This window comes from Mytilus edulis, chromosome 3, assembly GCF_963676685.1.
Source record: "Mytilus edulis chromosome 3, xbMytEdul2.2, whole genome shotgun sequence".
NCBI classification, from domain to species: Eukaryota; Metazoa; Mollusca; class Bivalvia; order Mytilida; family Mytilidae; genus Mytilus; species Mytilus edulis.
In genome coordinates, this window is record NC_092346.1 from 100,131,932 (window position 1) to 100,154,370 (window position 22,439).

Here is a 22,439-nt window from a genome sequence, read left to right on the forward strand (position 1 = left end):
CTTGACCCACGTCAGATTTGCTGTAAATGCTTTGGTTTTAGAGTTATAAGCAAAAATCTACATTTTTACCCTATGTTCTATTTTTAGCCATGGCAGTCATCTTGGTTGGTTGGCCGGATCGCCGGACACATTTCTTAAACTAGATACCCTAATGATGATTGTGGCCAAGTTTGGTAAAATTTGGCCCAGTAGTTACAGAGGAGAAGATTTTTGTAAAAGTTTACGGATGCCGGACGACGGACGACGGACGCCAAGTGATGAAAAAAGCTCACTTGGCCCTTTGGGCCAGGTGAGCTAAAAAGGAGAAAACACTCCGATGGTACACACATGAAATAGCATAGTTCAAAGTTAGTCTATTTTTTTTATACTTCCATAATTATTTACAATGTTTACTTTTAATTTACGCATTTATATAAAACATTGAATGTTACATAATGCAGCTGGTGTTTATTTTGTACATCATCTTAATTATAAAGGGGAGGAGTCAATAGATTTTAATCTTTCTGTGGTTAAGTGTGTATTTATTGATGATTGAGGCATAATTAGTTTGAGAAATTTAATATCATTCGTTAAACATTTGTGTTATTAGTTCTAATTAAATTTACTTTAATCAGAGATATTTTCCATATCTAAAAAATCAATAAGTATATATATATAAGAAATCATTGCCTTTTCTAAAAAAAAAATGGCTTTATCTATATAATCTACGCATCTGATTCTTTCTTACCTGTGTTTGATTGTGCAACTTAATTATTCTATATACTAGTAGGAACTTGAGTTGAATGCATTTCATTTAGATACATTAATGAGAAGTTTCTTAAATAGCATTATTTTGCATATCATGCCTAAATTGTGATTTTTACTGGAAATTTTATATGTATAACCTAATTGTTATGAGATAAACATTTCCCTGTTTTACAATATGTAAACTTTCCTGATTTTTGTTGAACTTTGGAATTTGATGAGTATCGCATACAATAGAGAGGTATAGCTAGCTATAAAACCAGGTTTAGTCGATCATTTTCTACATGGAAAAATGCCTGTACCAAGTCAGGAATATGACAGTTGTTATTTATTAGTTTGATCTGTTTTCAAGCGATTGATTTTGCCTTTGAATAGGAACTTTCCGTTTTGAATATTCTTCGGATTTATTTTTGTGATTTTACTTTTGAGTATCAGGGGGAGGGGGACAAAGAATCAGGATCGAATTTGTAAAAATAACAAGAGCAAATATATACGCTGGTCTGTTTGTTATCAAATATCTACGCTGGCCTGTTTGTTATCAAATATCTACGCTGGCCTGTTTGTTATCAAATATCTACGCTGGCCTGTTTGTTATCAAATATCTACGCTGGCCTGTTTGTTATCAAATATCTACGCTGGCCTGTTCGTTATCAAATATCTACGCTGGCCTGTTTGTTATCAAATATCTACGCTGGCCTGTTTGTTATCAAATATCTACGCTGGCCTGTTCGTTATCAAATATCTACGCTGGCCTGTTTGTTATCAAATATCTTCGTTGGCCTGTTTGTTATCAAATATCTACGCTGGCCTGTTTGTTATCAAATATCTACGCTGGCCTGTTCGTTATCAAATATCTACGCTGGCCTGTTTGTTATCAAATATCTTCGTTGGCCTGTTTGTTATCAAATATCTACGCTGGCCTGTTTGTTATAAAATATTTTCGTTGGCCTGTTTGTTATCAAATATCTACGCTGGCCTGTTTGTTATCAAATATCTACGCTGGCCTGTTTGTTATCAAATATCTACGCTGGCCTGTTTGTTATCTAATATCTTCGCTGGCCTGTTTGTTATCCAATATCTACGCTGGCCTGTTTGTTATCCAATATCTTCGCTGGCCTGTTTGTTATCCAATATCTACGCTGGCCTGTTTGTTATCCAATATCTACGATGGCCTGTTTGTTATCAAATATCTACGCTGGCCTGTTTGTTATCCAATATCTACGCTGGCCTGTTTGTTATCCAATATCTTCGCTGGCCTGTTTGTTATCAAATATCTACGCTGGCCTGTTTGTTATCAAATATCTACGCTGGCCTGTTTGTTATCAAATATCTTCGCTGGCCTGTTTGTTATCCAATATCTACGCTGGCCTGTTTGTTATCCAATATCTACGCTGGCCTGTTTGTTATCAAATATCTACGCTGGCCTGTTTGTTATCAAATATCTACGCTGGCCTGTTTGTTATCAAATATCTTCGCTGGCCTGTTTGTTATCCAATATCTACGCTGGCCTGTTTGTTATCCAATATCTTCGCTGGCCTGTTTGTTATCCAATATCTACGCTGGCCTGTTTGTTATCAAATATCTACGCTGGCCTGTTTGTTATCAAATATCTTCGCTGGCCTGTTTGTTATCAAATATCTACGCTGGCCTGTTTGTTATCAAATATCTACGCTGGCCTGTTTGTTATCAAATATCTACGCTGGCCTGTTTGTTATCAAATATCTTCGCTGGCCTGTTTGTTATCCAATATCTTCGCTGGCCTGTTTGTTATCCAATATCTACGCTGGCCTGTTTGTTATCCAATATCTACGCTGGCCTGTTTGTTATGTTTAGTTTACACACTTGGTCTTTTGTCAATCGTTGTAAATAATATGTTAACTTGATTCAATTCATTGTCGTTGTAAAATAAAAAAAAAAGTGAAATTACTTTTCTCTATATAATCTTTACAAATTGCATCAGATTTTGCACAAACTGTAGCTTCAAAACAAGCTCGATGACCTATGTCTTTTAATATAAAACTTCATTTTTTTAAATAGTTTGAAAAATGTTAACACTATTTTTTATACCTCCATACTACTAGTACATTAAAAATATTCACCCTGTTTATTTTTGATTTGCGTTTTCATATAAAACATTGACTGCACGCAGCTGCTGTTCCATACGTATATCATCCTAATTATAAAGGGGAGGAGTTAATACGATCGATTTCCATCATGCGCATAATTCCCGTTATACATATTTTCAATTTAAGTGAACAAAAATAATTTGACGAATTATATAGGAAACAGTTTCGTCAAAGAGAAGACAGCTGATATTATCTACTGCAATATAGGTGAATCTATAACCATTTTATATAAATATTGGAGGAGTTTTACATTTAGTAGTAGTAATTGATATATTGACAGTTTGTTCTTCATCTTCATGACAATGTCAAAGACATTCTTATTCCTACTCAATGTGTGTATCTTAATGGTTCTCACGTCATTTATTAGCAAATTTATGTTCGTCGAAAACAAAACATTTCAAAGAAGACAGTCCGAATCTGCATTCCAAACAAAGTCAACAACTCAGACTTCAACAAAGGATTCAATGTTAACGTCGGAATCCACACAGCTTGAACAACATACAGATCATAAAATTGATACAAAAAATCATCATTCTAAATCATCACAATCTCTGTCTGTAACAATTCGTTCTCGTCTGCAAAATTTATCTGACCCAGGATCGCATGGGAATAATTTACATGACTGTCAGAAAATACAGATGAAACGTGCCGATGTACTGTCTCTAACAGACCGCGAGAAGAAGCGACTGACAATTTGTGTTAGTAATTATCTATTGGATTATAACAAAGGAAATGCAATTTGGACAGGGAACAAAGCTGAAATTCGTTGGAACAACCATACGTTCCTTAATGATAGAAGTTCAGTGCTGGACATCGGTGGCAATACTGGAATAGATGCAAGTCATATCATTTCGTTATTTAAACCAATGCGTTATATCATTTTAGAGCCGCTAAAGCGATACTATAATCATTTAGTAAATACATTTTCATCGGAACATATGGTTGAAGTTTATCAGTTTGGTGTTGGGAAACAAAATGCCAAATTAGATATATCTATGAGAGGACCGAATGGTGAAGGCTCGTCAGTTTTTATAAATCAAACATCAAATAAGAAAACAACAATCCAGATCTTCAACATTACTCACATTTTTATACGGTTAGGTTTTAGTTGTGAAAACCAACTAGATCTAATGACTATAAACTGTGAAGGGTGTGAATTTGAAGTTATAGAAGAACTTCAAAAAACAAATATTCTCAATTACATAAAAAATATACAATTTGCCACTCATTCAACCTTGAAATACTTGAAAGAGCCAAAATACAGATATTGCAGAATTCAGGAATTATTATCTAGGACACACATGTTATCTTACCAATATAAGTTTATATGGGAATCGTGGAAAAGGCGAGACCTTGTAAAATTATATTAGGGTGCTTCAACTAATCTTTTCAATATTTGGAAATATAAAATAATGAAAATAAAAGCTGCCGACTTTAAAAATAAACAAGACACTCTTTCTGAATTAAAAGAAATAAAATGTGAACTGACAAGGTTTTTTTTTCAAATTTTTAATGTGCATAAACTACTTTTCTTTTTACAATATTGTTCGATATTACTGTTCTTAAAGTTATTTTGTTTTAGTTCATTCACAAACCATGCAACAACGGCATTATTTAAAAAAAAAAGAGAGATTTCAAATCGCGAAATATCTGTTGCCACTTATTTGTTATTGCAAAAATCCACGACGACGATACACCTTTAACACATGATCATTTATAAAAGTATTTAAAAAGAATTAAAAAACTGATATCAATAATGTGTTTTTATTCTTATCTCTTTCAAATATACGATGACCCACACGTCATGCATGCATTGTACAGATGCATCTCTTTTATCAGTGATGTGTACCCTTGTTGTGCAAGTATGTCCATAGTTATCAAAGGTACCAGGATTATAATTTGATACGCTAGACGCGCGTTTCGTCGACTACATAAAACTCATCATATCGCTCAGATCAAAATAGTTATAAAGCCAAAACAAGTACAAAGTTCAAGAGCATTGAAGACCCAAAATTCCAAAAAGATGTGCCAAAGACGGCTTAGGTAATCTATTCCTGGGATAAGAAAATCCTTAGTATTTCGAAAAATTCAAAGTTTTGTAACAGGAAATTTATAAAAATGACCATAGAATTGATATTCATGTCAACACCGAAGTGCTGACTACTAGCCTGTTTTTATCGTGCAATCATCTAGCCTGTGGTTATCGTGCAGCCCGTGTTTTATGTCATCTAGCCTGTTGTTATCTTGCAGTCTCTGTTTTATGTCATCTAGCCTGTTGTTATCGTGCAGTCTCTGTTTTAGGTCCTCTAGCCTGTTGTTATCGTGCAGTCTCTGTTTTAGGTCCTCTAGCCTGTTGTTATCGTGCAGTCTCTGTTTTATGTCATCTAGCCTGTTGTTATCGTGCAGTCTGTGTTTTAGGTCCTCTAGCCTGTTGTTATCGTGCAGTCTCTGTTTTATGTCATCTAGCCTGTTGTTATCGTGCAGTCTCTGTTTTAGGTCCTCTAGCCTGTTGTTATCGTGCAGTCTCTGTTTTAGGTCCTCTAGCCTGTTGTTATCGTGCAGTCTCTGTTTTATGTCATCTAGCCTGTTGTTATCGTGCAGTCTCTGTTTTATGCCATCTAGCCTGTTGTTATCATGCAGTCTGTGTTTTATGTCATCTAGCCTGTTGTTATCGTGCAGTCTGTGTTTTATGTCATCTACCCTGTTGTTATCGTGCAGTCTCTGTTTTATGTCCTCTAGCCTGTTGTTATCGTGCAGTCTGTGTTTTATGTCCTCTAGTCTGTTGTTCTCATGCAGTCTCTGTTTTAGGTCCTCTAGTCTGTTGTTATCGTGCAGTTTCTGTTTTAGGTCCTCTAGCCTGTTGTTATCGTGCAGTCTGTGTTTTATGTCATCTAGCCTGTTGTTATCGTGCAGTCTCTGTTTTAGGTCCTCTAGTCTGTTGTTATCGTGCAGTTTCTGTTTTAGGTCCTCTAGCCTGTTGTTATCGTGCAGTCTGTGTTTTAGATCCTCTAGTCTGTTGTTATCGTGCAGTCTGTGTTTTATGTCATCTAGTCTGTTGTTATCGTGCAGTCTGTGTTTTATGTCATCTAGCCTGTTGTTATCGTGCAGTCTCTGTTTTATGTCCTCTAGTCTGTTGTTATCGTGCAGTCTCTGTTTTATGTCCTCTAGTCTGTTGTTATCGTGCAGTCTCTGTTTTATGTCATCTAGTCTGTTGTTATCATGCAGTCTCTGTTTTAGGTCCTCTAGTCTGTTGTTATCGTGCAGTCTCTGTTTTAGGTCCTCTAGCCTGTTGTTATCGTGCAGTCTCTGTTTTATGTCCTCTAGTCTGTTGTTATCGTGCAGTCTCTGTTTTAGGTCCTCTAGTCTGTTGTTATCGTGCAGTTTCTGTTTTAGGTCCTCTAGCCTGTTGTTATCGTGCAGTCTCTGTTTTAGGTCCTCTAGTCTGTTGTTATCGTGCAGTCTGTGTTTTATGTCATCTAGTCTGTTGTTATCGTGCAGTCTGTGTTTTATGTCCTCTAGCCTGTTGTTATCGTCCAGTCTGTGTTTTAGGTCCTCTAGTCTGTTGTTATCGTCAATCTGTGTTTTATGTCATCTAGTCTGTTGTTATCGTGCAGTCTGTGTTTTATGTCATCTAGCCTGTTGTTATCGTGCAGTTTCTGTTTCAGGTCCTCTAGCCTGTTGTTATCGTGCAGTCTCTGTTTTAGGTCCTCTAGTCTGTTGTTATCGTGCAGTCTGTGTTTTATGTCATCTAGTCTGTTGTTATCGTGCAGTCTGTGTTTTATGTCATCTAGTCTGTTGTTATCGTGCAGTCTGTGTTTTATGTCATCTAGTCTGTTGTTATCTTGCAGTCTCTGTTTTATGTCAACTAGCCTGTTGTTATCGTGCAGTCTCTGTTTTATGTCCTCTAGCCTGTTGTTATCGTGCAGTCTCTGTTTTATGTCCTCTAGCCTGTTGTTATCGTGCAGTCTCTGTTTTAGGTCCTCTAGTCTGTTGTTATCGTGCAGTCTGTGTTTTATGTCATCTAGCCTGTTGTTATCGTGCAGTCTGTGTTTTATGTCATCTAGTCTGTTGTTATCGTGCAGTCTGTGTTTTATGTCCTCTAGCCTGTTGTTATCGTGCAGTCTCTGTTTTAGGTCCTCTGGTCTGTTGTTATCGTGCAGTCTGTGTTTTATGTCATCTAGTCTGTTGTTATCGTGGAGTCTGTGTTTTATGTCATCTAGGCTGTTGTTATCGTGCAGTTACTGTTTCAGGTCCTCTAGCCTGTTGTTATCGTGCAGTCTGTGTTTTATGTCATCTAGTCTGTTGTTATCGTGCAGTCTGTGTTTTATGTCATCTAGTCTGTTGTTATCGTGCAGTCTGTGTTTTATGTCATCTAGTCTGTTGTTATCTTGCAGTCTCTGTTTTATGTCATCTAGCCTGTTGTTATCGTGCAGTCTCTGTTTTATGTCCTCTAGTCTGTTGTTATCGTGCAGTCTCTGTTTTATGTCCTCTAGCCTGTTGTTATCGTGCAGTCTCTGTTTTATGTCCTCTAGCCTGTTGTTATCGTGCAGTCTCTGTTTTAGGTCATCTAGTCTGTTGTTATCGTGGAGTCTGTGTTTTATGTCATCTAGCCTGTTGTTATCGTGCAGTTACTGTTTCAGGTCCTCTAGCCTGTTGTTATCGTGCAGTCTGTGTTTTATGTCATCTAGTCTGTTGTTATCGTGCAGTCTGTGTTTTATGTCATCTAGTCTGTTGTTATCGTGCAGTCTGTGTTTTATGTCATCTAGTCTGTTGTTATCTTGCAGTCTCTGTTTTATGTCATCTAGCCTGTTGTTATCGTGCAGTCTCTGTTTTATGTCCTCTAGTCTGTTGTTATCGTGCAGTCTCTGTTTTATGTCCTCTAGCCTGTTGTTATCGTGCAGTCTCTGTTTTATGTCCTCTAGCCTGTTGTTATCGTGCAGTCTCTGTTTTAGGTCCTCTAGTCTGTTGTTATCGTGCAGTCTGTGTTTTATGTCATCTAGCCTGTTGTTATCGTGCAGTCTCTGTTTTAGGTCCTCTAGTCTGTTGTTATCGTGCAGTCTGTGTTTTATGTCATCTAGCCTGTTGTTATCGTGCAGTCTCTGTTTGAGGTCCTCTAACCTGTTGTTATCTTGCAGTCTGTGTTTTATGTCATCTAGCCTGTTGTTATCGTGAAGTCTCTGTTTTAGGTCCTCTAGTCTGTTGTTATCGTGCAGTCTCTGTTTTATGTCCTCTAGCCTGTTGTTATCGTGCAGTCTCTGTTTTATGTCCTCTAGCCTGTTGTTATCGTGCAGTCTCTGTTTTAGGTCCTCTAGTATGTTGTTATCGTGCAGTCTGTGTTTAATGTCATCTAGCCTGTTGTTATCGTGCAATCTCTGTTTTATGTCCTCTAGTCTGTTGTTATCTTGCAGTCTCTGTTTTATGTCATCTAGCCTGTTGTTATCGTGCAGTCTCTGTTTTATGTCCTCTAGTCTGTTGTTATCGTGCAGTCTCTGTTTTATGTCCTCTAGTCTGTTGTTATCGTGCAGTCTGTGTTTTATGTCCTCTAGCCTGTTGTTATCGTGCAGTCTCTGTTTTAGGTCCTCTAGTCTGTTGTTATCGTGCAGTCTCCGTTTTATGTCCTCTAGCCTGTTGTTATCTTGCAGTCTCTGTTTTAGGTCCTCTAGCCTGTTGTTATCGTGCAGTCTCTGTTTTAGATCCTCTAGTCTGTTGTTATCGTGCAGTCTCTGTTTTATGTCCTCTGGCCTGTTGTTATCGTGCAGTCTGTGTTTTATGTCATCTAGCCTGTTGTTATCGTGCAGTCTCTGTTTTTATGTCCTCTAGTCTGTTGTTATCTTGCAGTCTCTGTTTTATGTCATCTAGCCTGTTGTTATCGTGCAGTCTCTGTTTTATGTCATCTAGTCTGTTGTTATCGTGCAGTTTCTGTTTTAGGTCCTCTAGTCTGTTGTTATCGTGCAGTCTCTGTTTTAGGTCCTCTAGTCTGTTGTTATCGTGCAGTCTCTATTTTAGGTCCTCTAGCCTGTTGTTATCGTGCAGTCTCTGTTTTTATGTCATCTAGCCTGTTGTTATCGTGCAGTTTCTGTTTTATGTCCTCTAGCCTGTTGTTATCGTGCAGTCTCTGTTTTAGGTCCTCTAGCCTGTTGTTATCGTGCAGTCTGTGTTTTATGTCATCTAGCCTGTTGTTATCGTGCAGTCTCTGTTTTTATGTCATCTAGCCTGTTGTTATCGTGCAGTTTCTGTTTTATGTCCTCTAGCCTGTTGTTATCGTACAGTCTGTGTTTTATGTCCTCTAGCCTGTTGTTAGTCTGTGTTTTATGTCCTCTAGCCTGTTGTTATCGTGCAGTCTGTGTTTTATGTCCTCTAGCAGTTGTTATCGTGCAGTCTCTGTTTTTATGTCATCTAGCCTGTTGTTATAGTGCAGTTTCTGTTTTATGTCCTCTAGCCTGTTGTTATCGTGCAGTCTCTGTTTTATGTCCTCTAGCCTGTTGTTATCGTGCAGTCTCTGTTTTATGTCATCTAGCCTGTTGTTATCGTACAGTCTCTTTTTTTGGTCCTCTAGCCTGTTGTTAATTGCAATCAATTTTCTTTACGTTGACGACGTTTACCATCTGCTGCGTATTTAATGATTCGAACCTCAATAGTTTCTTGCTGTTTCTTCTGTTATTTTACCAAGTTGAAGATGTTTGGGCGGGTGTGCTCTATGTGATTCTTAAGTTTACGATGTCGTTTTTGTAAGTGGTTGTTTGTGCCTTCTGCATAATGGTTCCAACAGTAGCGATTACTCTCAATCTAGTATTCGGGGGCATAGCTATAAACGTCTAGAAAGTGTTGATGTTTGTCTTGGTTTCTTCGATTTCTTCTTCTGTATTCAACATGCTGCATTGGCGCAAGTTGATGAACTGTTGCAATTCTAACCAATCTGTTGATGTCATTGTTGTTCTTTGAAGACCAGTATATTGTGTAAATCTTCATATACATTGGGTATAATTAAAGAAGCGATCTTGACCACCAATATCAGGAAATGCTTGATAACATGCGCTACCTTCTGCACGTTGTAATCCAATAATATATTAGTTGGTCGTAGATCGAAGCATTGGCATACTTCTTTTGGTAGTGTCAAGAACCTTGATGACATGGCTTTTATCGGGTAGTAATGCATATAACCTAGTGGCATGGGTAGAAGACGCGGTTGATTGAACCATGAGATTATAGAGTTGTGTTACATCTGACATGTATAAAGTGTTCCACCCAATATATGATGTCAGTCGCTGTAAGATGATGTGTAGTCAACATCATGAACATGTATAAAGTGTTCCACCTCAATATATGATGTCAGTCGCTGTAAGGTTGATGTGTAGTCAACATCATGATGATACTTGTTCACCATTATCTGCCATTGGGAACTGTTCTCCAACTTTTGTGACTATTCAAAAATCTGATCTCATTACGTTTGTTTTTTGTAGTCCTGGTATCCATTTCGATCTCTCGTTGTTAAAGCTGCGTGTTCCATATTTTGATAACAAAAAAACATAATAAAAGTTTTCTACAAAAAAAACAACACATTCACAAAAGGTAAGGTATTTATCTTCTCATTTTGATTATTTTGATTAGGAAACTGGACAAAAATAAAGTATCGTATAGATTTTAAAAATAAACCGAAATATACAGTATATAACATTCTTTTATTTAAATCAGTCGTTCCGTTTTCATTTTCTTTCTTCATTAATCCCTTATTTCCGTAATATTTCTAGCAGTTTTAAAACCACCCAATTAGGACATGTCGTTCCATTGGCCAACGATACGTTTATCTAGCTACTTGACGACTTGCATATACATCTACATGTATTTGATTGAAAATTTATTTACAAGTTCGACTGAATTTTATTTAATTGGCTATGTAATAATGTCAGATTTGATAGAAATACATGTGAATTAAGTGTATATAACAAATTAGGAAAATGAAGCTGTAAGGTAAATATCTTCTCATTTAAATTATTTTGACATTAGAAACTGGACAAAAATATAAAATCAACATAAATATACAGTATATCGAACATCTTTTTATTTTTAAATCAGTCGTTCTGTCAATTCATTTATTTTTCACAACTCATCGCTAAGCCACGGTCACAACAGATCGTACGATTTTTTTGTCGTTGAAGATCTATCAAATAGTTGTCGTGGCACTGTCGTGCAAAATGTCAAAATAATATTTCGAGCGGTCACATCAGCTTCGACATGTCCACGATGATTCCACGATGGGAATACGACAGAAAAAAAAATGTAATTGTACTGTCGTGGGTTTGTCGAAAGTCGGTCGTGAGACAGTCGTACGACAATCGTGAGTTGTTTTGGGCTATGTTTTAGGTTTTCATGTCATGGGATGCGTGTGTTACTGTCGTGTCACTGACTTTCCACTTTCGTGCCACTGTCGTAAGACTGTCCCAAAACAGTCGTGGGTCACTCGCGCGTTTGACTCTGAACTACTAGTATATAAAGAAGACCCGATTTATTGGATTAGTGATGTGAGGGGCAACTCTCAGCAAAAGTTCTTGAGACATGCCAGGATCCACTCGCATGAATCCAACGAAACCACCGGCAGATTCCCGCTTCAACTCTTGCATCAGTGTACTATACTGCCAAAACATCAGGCGCAGTTCGATTCATGGCTTAACCCACCAATGTCGGGCGTTTCGCTGGTTCCTATGCTGTTTATGTGCTCGAATCAACGCTGACTGGGCCATGTTTTGCTCTTGTTGGATTCCGGCAAGGCGACTATTTATTAGGACCAAGCGTAATCGTTCTGGTGGAATAACCGTCCTCCGGCAGACGGTATGTTTTTTCCAAACGTTCATTCCCGAAGAATTGTATTCTTCTAAATAAAACGAAAATATGTTGCAACACGAACGTACCACTGTCGTATGATATACAATCAATGTTGTGCGAGCATCGTACGAAATTTGGTATTCGTGAGACTGTATCACGAGTGTCTAGCGACAGTCGTGAGATTGTTAACGACCGTCGTGCAACAGTCGGATGATTATTTTTTTTTTTTTATTGAAATGGTTTATGTTGGCACCCACGACAATGTGTTTATCGCACGACAGTTCCACGACTGTTTCAAGACATTTTCACGACAGCCACAAGACAGTGACACGATAAAAAAATCGTAGAGCAAAAAAGGTGCATGTCCAATTTTCGTCTCACGACACACGACAGCGCCACGATGCTCAAAATATCGTGCGTCTGCCGTACGACGATCACAGATGACCCTCGATTTGACAAAAAATCATGTTGTGGAGCTGCATAGATGTGTCGTGGGTTCGTTCTGACCAGGGACGACATCAAAAGATCAATGTAGGATAAAAATAAAATAAAAAACTTAATTCAAATAGTTTGGGGGTGAGGGGTAAAAATTGCTGCAAGTTTTGTTTGTTTGACATCAATTTCACATATACATTCTAGAAATACATGTGCAGTATTCATATGTAACTAATCGTTCTGTCCAAATAGAATGTTAAGAATAGTTTCCGTTCTCCTAACTTTAGTTTGCCTCAATCAAATGTTATAAAACTTTTACGCAATGCTTACTACCACAAAACACTGTGTGACAGATCACGTACGATATTGTGTGGCGTCACTGTTACTGTTCATGAGTTATTAGATAAATTAAAATATGCGGTATGAGTGCCACTGAGACAACTCTCTAACTAAGTCACAGTCACATGATACTCGACTGTAGTCTGAACCATACTTAATAGTCTGAACCATGCTCGAACAAGTCTGAACCATACTCGACTTAGTTGAATCATACTCGACCTAGTCTGAACCATACTCGACCTAGTTGAATCATACTCGACCTAGTCTGAACCACACTCGACCTAGTTCGAATCACACTCGACCTTGTCTGAACTATACTCGACCAAGTCTTAACCAACCTAGACCTGTTCTTTGTATCTATTAACTGAATTGTATCAATTAAGAAAATGTTTTAAAAAAAGATTAAATTTGAACATCAACTTGAAATTAAACCTGTATTCAATATACTGAATATAGTATTGAAATTAAAATTTCACAATAATCAATCATAATATTACTTCAACACAATATTCATTAACACTTACATACTTATATATATCAACTTTAAATTACAAATAAAACAAGCTGATCAAAAAATCTCAAAAATGAATTCTGACAAATATTTTCAATGTTATTCAAAATATTTTCAATGTTTCGGAAGTAATTTATGGTAACTGGACTATTTTCACCATTAACTTAAGCCTAGTATTATTAATGTTATACCTTTTTGATATAAATCATATAAAATATAAAAACATTATTCCAAATTATAATAAAAGATGTATTTCTAATATATATATGTCTGTCAATATATTTTTAGAAGTTTTAAAAACACTAAATTAGGACATGTCGTTCAAATGGCCTGCGATATGTGAATAAAGTCACTTGACGACTTTCATCTATATACGATTGAACATATATTTTCAACATCGACTGAATTTTATTTGAGTGGCTTTGTGATAATGTTTAAAATAGTGAAAATAATTTGCTCGAAATACATGTGCAGTGTATGTAACAACATTTAATCGTTCTTTTCACAACAGAATGTTAAAAGACCTTTTTAAAAAGAAAGTGATGAACAATTTAAGTTTGTAAGTTTAACTAAAACTGATGAGCTATAAAATGTTACAAAAAATGTGTATACAGAATAAATATGTAAAATTGGACACTCCTTGTGAAGGGGATGCGTAGTCATGGCTGTATTTGCCAAAAATAAAGAAATCCAAATTATGTTTTGGTTGATGTCGGTGCTGGTGGAGGTTAAATCTTTGGTATCATCAGTAGTCAGAACTTCTGTTTTTCCGCCGTAGCGGAGAGTCATAAGGTGTGTCCGTTATGTACGTCCAAACAAATATTTTCCATCTCCTCACTTAAGTTTACCGCAATCAAATGTTTTAAAAATTTTACGCAATTGGTTTTATCCCAAAATACTTTTATCATAATTTACTTGATATTCAAGAAGATGTGGTGTGAGTGCAAATGAGACAAATCTCCATCCATGTTATGCATAGTTTGTAAAGAGTAAATCATTATAGTTCAAAGTACGGCTTTCAACACGGAGCCTCAAAACAGAAAATCTGTCGTTTCCGTTATCTAACTTTAGTTTGCCTCAACCAAATTATATGAAACTAATACACAATGCTTATAATCACAAAGCGGTCTTAACTCAGTTAATCCTGCATTTGTGTGTGGAAGTTGACTCAGCGACTCATAAACACATTCAAAATTTATTTTAAAAAACTGTTTGACTTCCTCTGAACTTTTCTTTTAAAAGAAGTAATTTGCATTTTGTTTTCATGATCCCCATGCCTTTGGTAACAGACGGTGATAAATCAAGTTACAGTATTACAAAGTATATCACTAGATTAAGCTCTCTTTCTCAGTATATTTTTAAAGTTCTTTACATTGAATTCAGTTAATTGTTATGTATATAACTTCTGTATGGATTTTAAAGATTATATGCATATCCGTATATGCATGTACATGAAATGAACTGTAAGGTTATATGATTCAAACATTTTGCATTTTCTATATATAAATCTCTTTCACAACTGTCAGCACATGGTACTTCTGAAGAAATACAGGATTTAATTTTCATTTTGACCTAACATTCTTGAAAACTGAAAATGGAAATAATAAATTTGTCAAAGAGACAACAAAAGAACAGAAAGCAGCCGAGGGCAACAAATGGGTCTTCAATACAGCAAGAAAATCCAGTAAATGTGCATTTGTTCAATGAAGATGAACATCACATCAAACTTTAAAGCATATAAATGAAATAAGAATAAGAAACATGCACGACAGTGGCGGATCCAGGGGGGGGGGGGGGGGGTTCCGGGGGTGCGCACCCCCCCTTTATTTTTGCCGATCAATGCATTTGTATCGGGACATATGTTTTGCACCCCCCTTTGCCCTGGGTGCCCTGGGTTAGCACCCCCCCCCCTTTCGAAAATTCCTGCATCCGCCCCTGCACGACTAACAAAGGCCTAAGGCTCTCAGGGACAAAAATGCGGCAGGTTTAAACGTGTTTTGTTATATCTCAATCCTCCCCTATACATCTAGGCATATGTGAAAAGTTTCTAGAAACGCAATAGAATTTACGATTATGCTCCTACAATGTATAAATACAAGTTTTGAGTTTTTAGCCATTCCAAATTTCAAGATGAACAACACCACAGTTAAACCTAAAACTATAAAATACATAAACAGAGTATATCCTCATAAGTTGTCTCGCGTATTTAAACACAATGTAACTAGGATGATCCTACTTGAGTATTTGCAATTTTAATGCCACACTGAAATAAGATATGACTACAACAGTGGAACATGGTAAAGCCATACCAGAAACATACATCTTCCTTAAAATAGTTAACTGTATCGCACAATAACATCAAAAGTGTGCGCCTAGGGCGTTTCTTTATTAATTGCATGTTCTGGTGTGTATCCGACAAGTAACATTTTCAACAGAGAGGAATATCAGTTCACCTTGACTGTATTTAACAAAACCCTTCTCGAATTATAGGTCCGAACACTCTGGAGCTTGGTTCATGTAACTTATTTGACATATTACCATTTTGATTTATGTAATTTCTAGACGAAGAGCGCGTATGACGTGCAAAATTGTAAGCATGATGCCTGATTAGTCTTTTTTTTCACAAAGCAGTCATTATTGAAATCCATACAAATATAAAAACATGATGCTTCTCCAAATCTTTAACATTACAATTAAGAGCTGCCCAAATTTCCTTGGACGAATAAACATTTAAAGTTGAAAAGACAGGACCTGTTCTTCGTTAACTCAATGGTCAGTTAGAGTAAAGATCTGCTTATAGCTTTTTCTTGATTAAACATTCAGATTGGACCTAAGCAAAAATATCTGATGAACAATAATATTAGGTAGAGATCGCCTTAAAATAGTTGACTGTCATTAATCTTATACAAAAATGAAATCAATGAAAATAAAATATATATATAAATAAATTTTAACTTGGCAATTAAAAGCTTTCTCAAAGATTGGCACTTCTTTGTTAAAGGAAACATCAAACGTGTACTTTATTTTCTAAAGCTATAATTCTATTTAATATAAGATTCAAAAAGCAATAGAAATCAACATTGTATATTTATATAAACAAAAATACTTGTAGTTTAGTAAATAAACACAATTTTGATGGTCACCATTGTTCTTTTTAATTATTTGTGTCTTTTTATGTTTATTCTTATAATTCATTTTTACTTAAATACGATTTTCTCATTTTTTGTTTCTGATTTTTTAAAGAATTATATTAAATTCTTTGGATTGAAATTATTAATTAAAAAGGTCGAAATAAAGCAAAAAAAAAACTACTTGCGTAATACGAAAAAAATTTCAATCTATTTATGTATTCTCAGTGTTATTTAAAAGACCTATAATTGTATATTTTCCAATGATTTTTTATAAATATTTATTCAACATAAAATATGATTAATATCTTCAATAAAACCCATTTAACCTATGTGTACCAGATGTTAGAACAGAAACAACTATGTATCCTTGTAAGCAGATGGAGTTAATTATCTCTTCATTCACTATTTTTATTTCCTTTATATCGTGAATGCTGTTGTCAGATACTAAGGTTAACTGTCATCACTGATCATGTGAATCAACAAAAATCTTTTCTGTTCCTTGTTTTCCTTGTGTTTTTTTTTCAATAAAACTAGTTTAAATAAAGTTTGACATACTAATATTGGGTACCTAATTTGTAATCAGTATTTACTTTGTAACCAGGGACTTACTTTGTAATTAGTAATTTGCTTCGTGGTTAGTAATTTACTGTGTAATTATTTGTTTTAGTCCTGACTATCTAATATTAAGATGAAAATAATTTGACGCTAGGTTTTGTTTAACAAACGGATGATTTCTTAAAAATAAAATGTAAAAAACTGCTACTTTTACTTCCTTGAAAAACTCATAATTTCCATTTGTGTAGTTTTTATGCAAGGAAAACAAAAGAGATGATCAAATATTTTGCATTTTGTCAACAAACAATGAAAGCTCCTTTATTAATTAGAATTGCTATAAATGCGATGTAGGAAGTAATATTTCATGTGGGTGTTTTCATCACAAAGTACATGTGACGTTTTAGGAATGTGAAAGTACACAGCTGGAAATTGCCGGAATAATTTAGTTAAAATCTATATTTTAAAAGAGGGACGAAAGATACCAAAGGGACAGTCAAACTCATAAATTAATCTAAAACAAACTGACAACGCCATGGCTAAAAATGAAAAAGACAAACAGAAAAACAATAGCACACACGACACAACATAGAAAACTAAAGAATAAACAACACGAACCCCACCAAAAACTAGAGTGATCTCAGGTGCTCCGGAAGGGTAAGCAGATCCTGCTCCACATGTGGCACCCGTCGTGTTGCTTATGTGATTACAAATCCGGTAAACAGTCTAATTCGGTAGGTCACATTCATGAAAGGGAAGGGGATTGTAGTTACGACGTAAGGAACATATCCGATATCATTTGTGAAACGGTTATTCCATAACGGTCAACCAACTCGTGATGGCGTCCGTAAAATTTACGAAGGGATGATTTCAACTTCACTATTTGGAACTCTTGGTTTAATAGCTTCCTTGTGAGCAGTAACCCTCTATCAAGAAAATCATGATAGGAAATGCAAGCACGGGAATATCGTATCAATTGGGAGATATATATCCGTATGCAGGTGCTGCTGAAATGTTGCTACTTAGAAATGGAAAGTTCACAATTGGAAAGTTGAAATCATCTCTTTTGTCGTAAAGTTTTGTTTTCAACCGACCCTCATTGTCAATTTCTAGATGTAAGTCAAGATATGAAGCCGACTTAACTGTATCTGTAGTATCCTTTATCTCCAATTCGATGGGATAGATACGTTCCACATAGTCACCAAATTTTGAATTGTTTAGTGAAAGAACGTCATCTATATAGCGAAAAGTAGAGTTAAAGGATATTGCTAACTTCTTATCTTTCTTCCTAAGAAGTTCCTGCATGAAGTCAGCCTCATGATAATAAAGAAACAAGTCGGCAAGTAGAGGGGCACAGATTGCTCCCTTTGGGATGCCGACAGTCTGTTGAAAAACACGTCCTCCGAACGTTACAAATATGTTGTCAATCAAGAAATCAAGCATCTTGATAATATCGGTTTCAGAGAATTTTTTGTTTGAATCAGAGTGATTCTTTACAAAGTATTATTTATCCCTCCCTAAGACAAGATACTTGTATCTACGTTGGCCATTCTTTTTTATGAAGCAAAGCAATACCAACTCTTTCAATTTGTCTTTTAGTTTGGAATGTGGAATACTTGTGTACAGAGTAGAAAAGTCAAATGTTTTAATACTGTTACAAGATGAAAGAGAGTTAGATTGTATGTACTCTAAAAGATCTTTGGAATTTTTAAGTATCCACATCTGATTCACGCCACCTCTAGAATAGGCAGTTTCACAATAACTTTGAAGCCCGTCTTTGATTGCTGATAAAATAGATGTTAATAATTTAGAAAGAGGTTTCGTGAAGCACTTGGAAGACCCAGCAATATACCGTTGTTTGTAAGGACACTTATGTAGTTTAGGTATCCAATACAGTGATGGAAGATCCAGTTCTTCATCTTTGGTTGAAATACCAAAGGAACAAAGAACAGACCTATGATTATCCAGGATTTCCTCTTTGGTAAGTGTCGTGAGGGTATATGTTGAGTTTCCAAGTGAATTGTCTATACCTAATTCGTTTATCAAGCAATTAATGTAGTGACTTTTACAGACAAAAACGATGTTATTTGGGGCTTTGTCTGCGGGGGCAACAACATATTTATCATGGAGGTCGGATAAGTGTTTAGCAACATTTGGGTCTTTAAAGATTGACGTAACATGGGCATTGATGGACCCATTCAGTTTCTTAATTCTAATTTGTATTAACGACCTCACTGCCTTAATCCATTCGGATAGAGTGTCTACGTCTTCCTTTTCACGTTTAGCTCATTGCCTGGCATAATCCTCCACTGAGTCCATCAAAATTTTAAAGTTGTATTTCCAATTGATGGATTTAGGCTCACGATATTTCGGACTTTTCGATAACACATTTCGTAGAGAAGTGTTATTAACAATGTTAAGGTCACCGGTAATAACGTGGCCAGCAGGATTATATGTGAATTGGGAACTAGCACAAGTGCAATCAGGAGGTTTAGACTTGAAGTCGTCAATATCGAGATTCTGCAAAACGCGTTTGTAATTGAAAATTTTAGTTGCAATAGGTTTGGTATAGGTATAAGAAATTATTGGTACAGACTGGTCTTTGAAATAAGGAGGTATTTTCGATTGAACTAATTTATGATGAAGGATATTGCCTAGGTTGACGCCATCGAGACCTTTGTTAGCAAAGGAAAGATTTAGAAAAGATATTTTCTCTTTTTCATCTTTTCCAATGCGAACTGGCTTGAAAAGTCTGTGACTTGCAATATCCGAAATTATAGCTTGAAGTTTGTATTGGTTTGAATAAGGGTTTGTAACAGTGGATTCCAAACATAAATTGAACAGAGAATGAAGTTTAGAAAGGGGTAATGAATAAAGTTTCGTGCGAATGTGATGAATACCTAACGGCTTTTGTATGAATGACAGCAAGTCATTAAAAGAGACATCATGCAGAGAAGGTGATGTATAATGACGATGACCATGACTGCAGAAGTCGAGTTAAGAATATTCATCACATTCACCGAGTTACACGAAGGACTAGATAGAATACCTATACCATCAATATTGTCATTGCAGCCATACGGTGTTGCAGTTCCCAATTGTCTAATCCAGTAGTCTTCTTTTTGTCTACGGAGAGTCGTTGAGAGATTAGGATTGTTAGAGCTATGGTATATCTTTTCGATAATGCGAACTGTCATAAAAACGATGGAATGATCGGGCTGATAGAAATGCTGGTATAGAATGTCGTTAGCATTGAGGTTAATGTCTGATCTATGACCGCACATACGTTTGTTTAGCCTTCCTTTCGTTTCACCGACGTATACCAATCCGCAAAGGTTGCACTCTAATCCGTAGACGACATTTATCGATTTACAATTCAGATCATCGTAACTTCTGGTAAAATATGATTTCTTGGTCAAATTGCTAGTGAATTCAGCATCTGTAATTAAAATAGCACAAGTTTTGCAGCCTTTGGTCTCACATTTTGAAATGCGACAGTATTGTACTGTGTCATCAAAAACCAAAATGTCTTTAAGGAGAACTGAACATGGCTGTACATGTGTAATATTGCTATTGTCACTAGGACGATGATCTTATACTGGGCGACGTCCGAGCCAGTTTCCTGTTTAATCTTCGTAAGTTCAAGTGACAGATGATGAAACACATTTAAGACAATTGATTTACAAAATGAATTTAGCATATAACAAGAATGTCTCTGTTAATGAATTTGTCTGTTCAACATTTTTAAAGAAAGGAAGTTCTATATCTTGCCATCATACTTCTTAGAAAAACAGGTTTTGGACAAAATTAAGCTTTTTTCTACAACCTTTAATGACTTCTGCGTCGCCTGTTTCGAACGAACCTCTCTCAGCGTAGTACAGATTTATTGATAAAGAAACGCCCATTTCAGCCCTATAAGCCATTTCGAGTTTTATAGTTGGTGGAAACCGGAGTTCTCGGAGAAAACTAAAAATCCAGGTCAATCAAGTGCAACAACTTCAGTGTTAACAGGCCAGTAATTAATACAGTACTTGTTTTACTAGGACCTGGGGGCCATGTGTAGGCCATATTTAATTTAGTAATTGTACTCTAATATACTAGAATGATGAATTGATGAATTCAGTGAGTGCTTGTGTTCGTTTTCTATACGAGGGCTGGTGTTCAATTGAGGAAATGGTCTTGTCTTTAAATAAATATAAACACAAAATGTGTCGAATATAATTATACGTCTCATCCTCCTAACTATGTGACGATTGTAACACAGCCCATGTCCTTAAACATTATAAAGGAATCAACACATTCCTCATTGCATGCTCTTACCTCCTGATCGGACGAGGAAAGAAATAAGACAACGAAATTTCAATGCAAACAATGCACGTTGTTTCCGATTGTAAACCGTGTAACCGTTGTAATTTAGGGTCGAAAGATACCAGAGGGACTGTCAAACTCATAGATCGAAAATAAACTGACAACGCCATGGCTGAAAGAGAAAAAGACAAACAGACAAATAAAAGAACACAATACACAACATAAACAACTAAAGACTAAGCAACACGAACCCTACCAAAAGCTAGGATCTGCTCACCATTCCAGAGCACCCGAGATCACCCCCAGTTTTTGTTGGGTTCGTGTTGCTTAGTCTTTAGTTTTCTGTGTTGTGTAATGTCTGCTATTATTTGTTTGTTTTTCATAATTAGTCAATTATTTGTTTGTTTTTCATTATTAGCCATGGCGTTGTCAGTTTATTTCCGATCTATGATTTTGGGTGTTCATCTGGTATCTTTCGCCCCTCTTTTACACAATACTGCACGCTGTCTTTTTTCAATATTAACAATTTAAAAATTGTTGTCTAACATTTTATTTTTAGCATACATTTCAAATTTGGAACGAACATAAAATGTCATTCTTGAACTGAGAAAAGATCTAAACACAATGTATTTAAAATTCAAAGTCATGAGGGAGACAGAAGCGACGGGGAAAATACATATTGTGAGGTGAGCATGTTGGTTTCAAGATACATTTTCTTGCTAAGATTACAGTGTTCAAATTAAAACTGTTCAGAATTGTTTTATTATTACACCAAATTTCATAACAAAACAAAAAAAAGTTTAAAGTATGTGTGTAATGAAATATTTTTTTATGTACGTTCAAATCTTAGTTAACAATAACATATTTGTCCAATAAATTGATTTAACTGGACTGTAATACACCAGGCATCATCTGTGTCAATATCTTTATTCATGCCAGACTATAATAAAATAGACTTTTAGTATGTTGACAAGTCAAAGAAAGTTCATTTCATTGTTTCGTATTGTTATTATCAAAGTTTACAGTAAACTTATATTTCTTTTGAAATCCGCCATTGCAAGAAGATGTTCCTTCCAAGACAGAAACTCATTACATTTATTATATAATAAGATTTCAGAAGGGACATACATTTCCTACCTCAGGTTTTACATTAATGGTAAGGGAAACCGAATTAGGTTTACATTAAAACCGACAATAAATACCCATGAAAATCTATATATCATTTGTTAATTACAACTTTTTGACATGCAAATATTGAATTGCATGGAACAACATATTGACAGAATTAACTCTGCATATTCATTTGAATGAATGAACTTTTTAGAGAATTAAAATAGATAAATGTAAAGAATTCATTTGCAAACTATCTCACCAAAATGAATTTAAATCCATTACATTACTGCATTTCGATAATAATTTCATTCTATTTACCATCAAACTTATATAAAATTAGAAGGCAGTTGGTCTTTTTAC

The 22,439-nt window shown here is 35.7% G+C and overlaps 2 protein-coding genes across 2 annotated transcripts; one reads left to right on the plus strand and one right to left on the minus strand.

Annotated features, from left to right (window-relative positions):
- The first annotated feature begins 2,984 nt into the window (after nt 1-2,984).
- LOC139515006 (uncharacterized) lies at nt 2,985-4,592 on the plus strand. Its single transcript, XM_071304566.1, has one exon. The coding sequence runs from the start codon at nt 3,167-3,169 to the stop codon at nt 4,238-4,240; it is 1,074 nt and encodes a 357-aa protein (XP_071160667.1). The 5' UTR covers nt 2,985-3,166; the 3' UTR covers nt 4,241-4,592.
- A 441-nt stretch (nt 4,593-5,033) lies between these two features.
- Nucleotides 5,034-9,799, minus strand: LOC139515533 (interaptin-like). Its single transcript, XM_071305108.1, has 3 exons — nt 9,783-9,799; nt 7,503-8,651; nt 5,034-6,429 (listed from the first exon to the last, which is right to left on the minus strand). The coding sequence occupies exons 1-3, from the start codon at nt 9,797-9,799 to the stop codon at nt 5,034-5,036; spliced, it is 2,562 nt and encodes an 853-aa protein (XP_071161209.1).
- Nucleotides 9,800-22,439: the final 12,640 nt, after the last annotated feature.

What these genes read in the sequence shown, in the direction of transcription:
- LOC139515006 (XM_071304566.1), top strand. Translation starts at nt 3,167, where the DNA reads ATGACAATGTCAAAGACATTCTTATTCCTACTCAATGTGTGTATCTTA.
- LOC139515533 (XM_071305108.1), bottom strand. An exon ending in AGGCTAGAGGACCTGAAACA is followed by an intron (nt 6,430 to 7,502) that starts GTAACTGCACGA and finishes CGATAACAACAG; the next exon opens with ACTAGAGGACCTAAAACACA.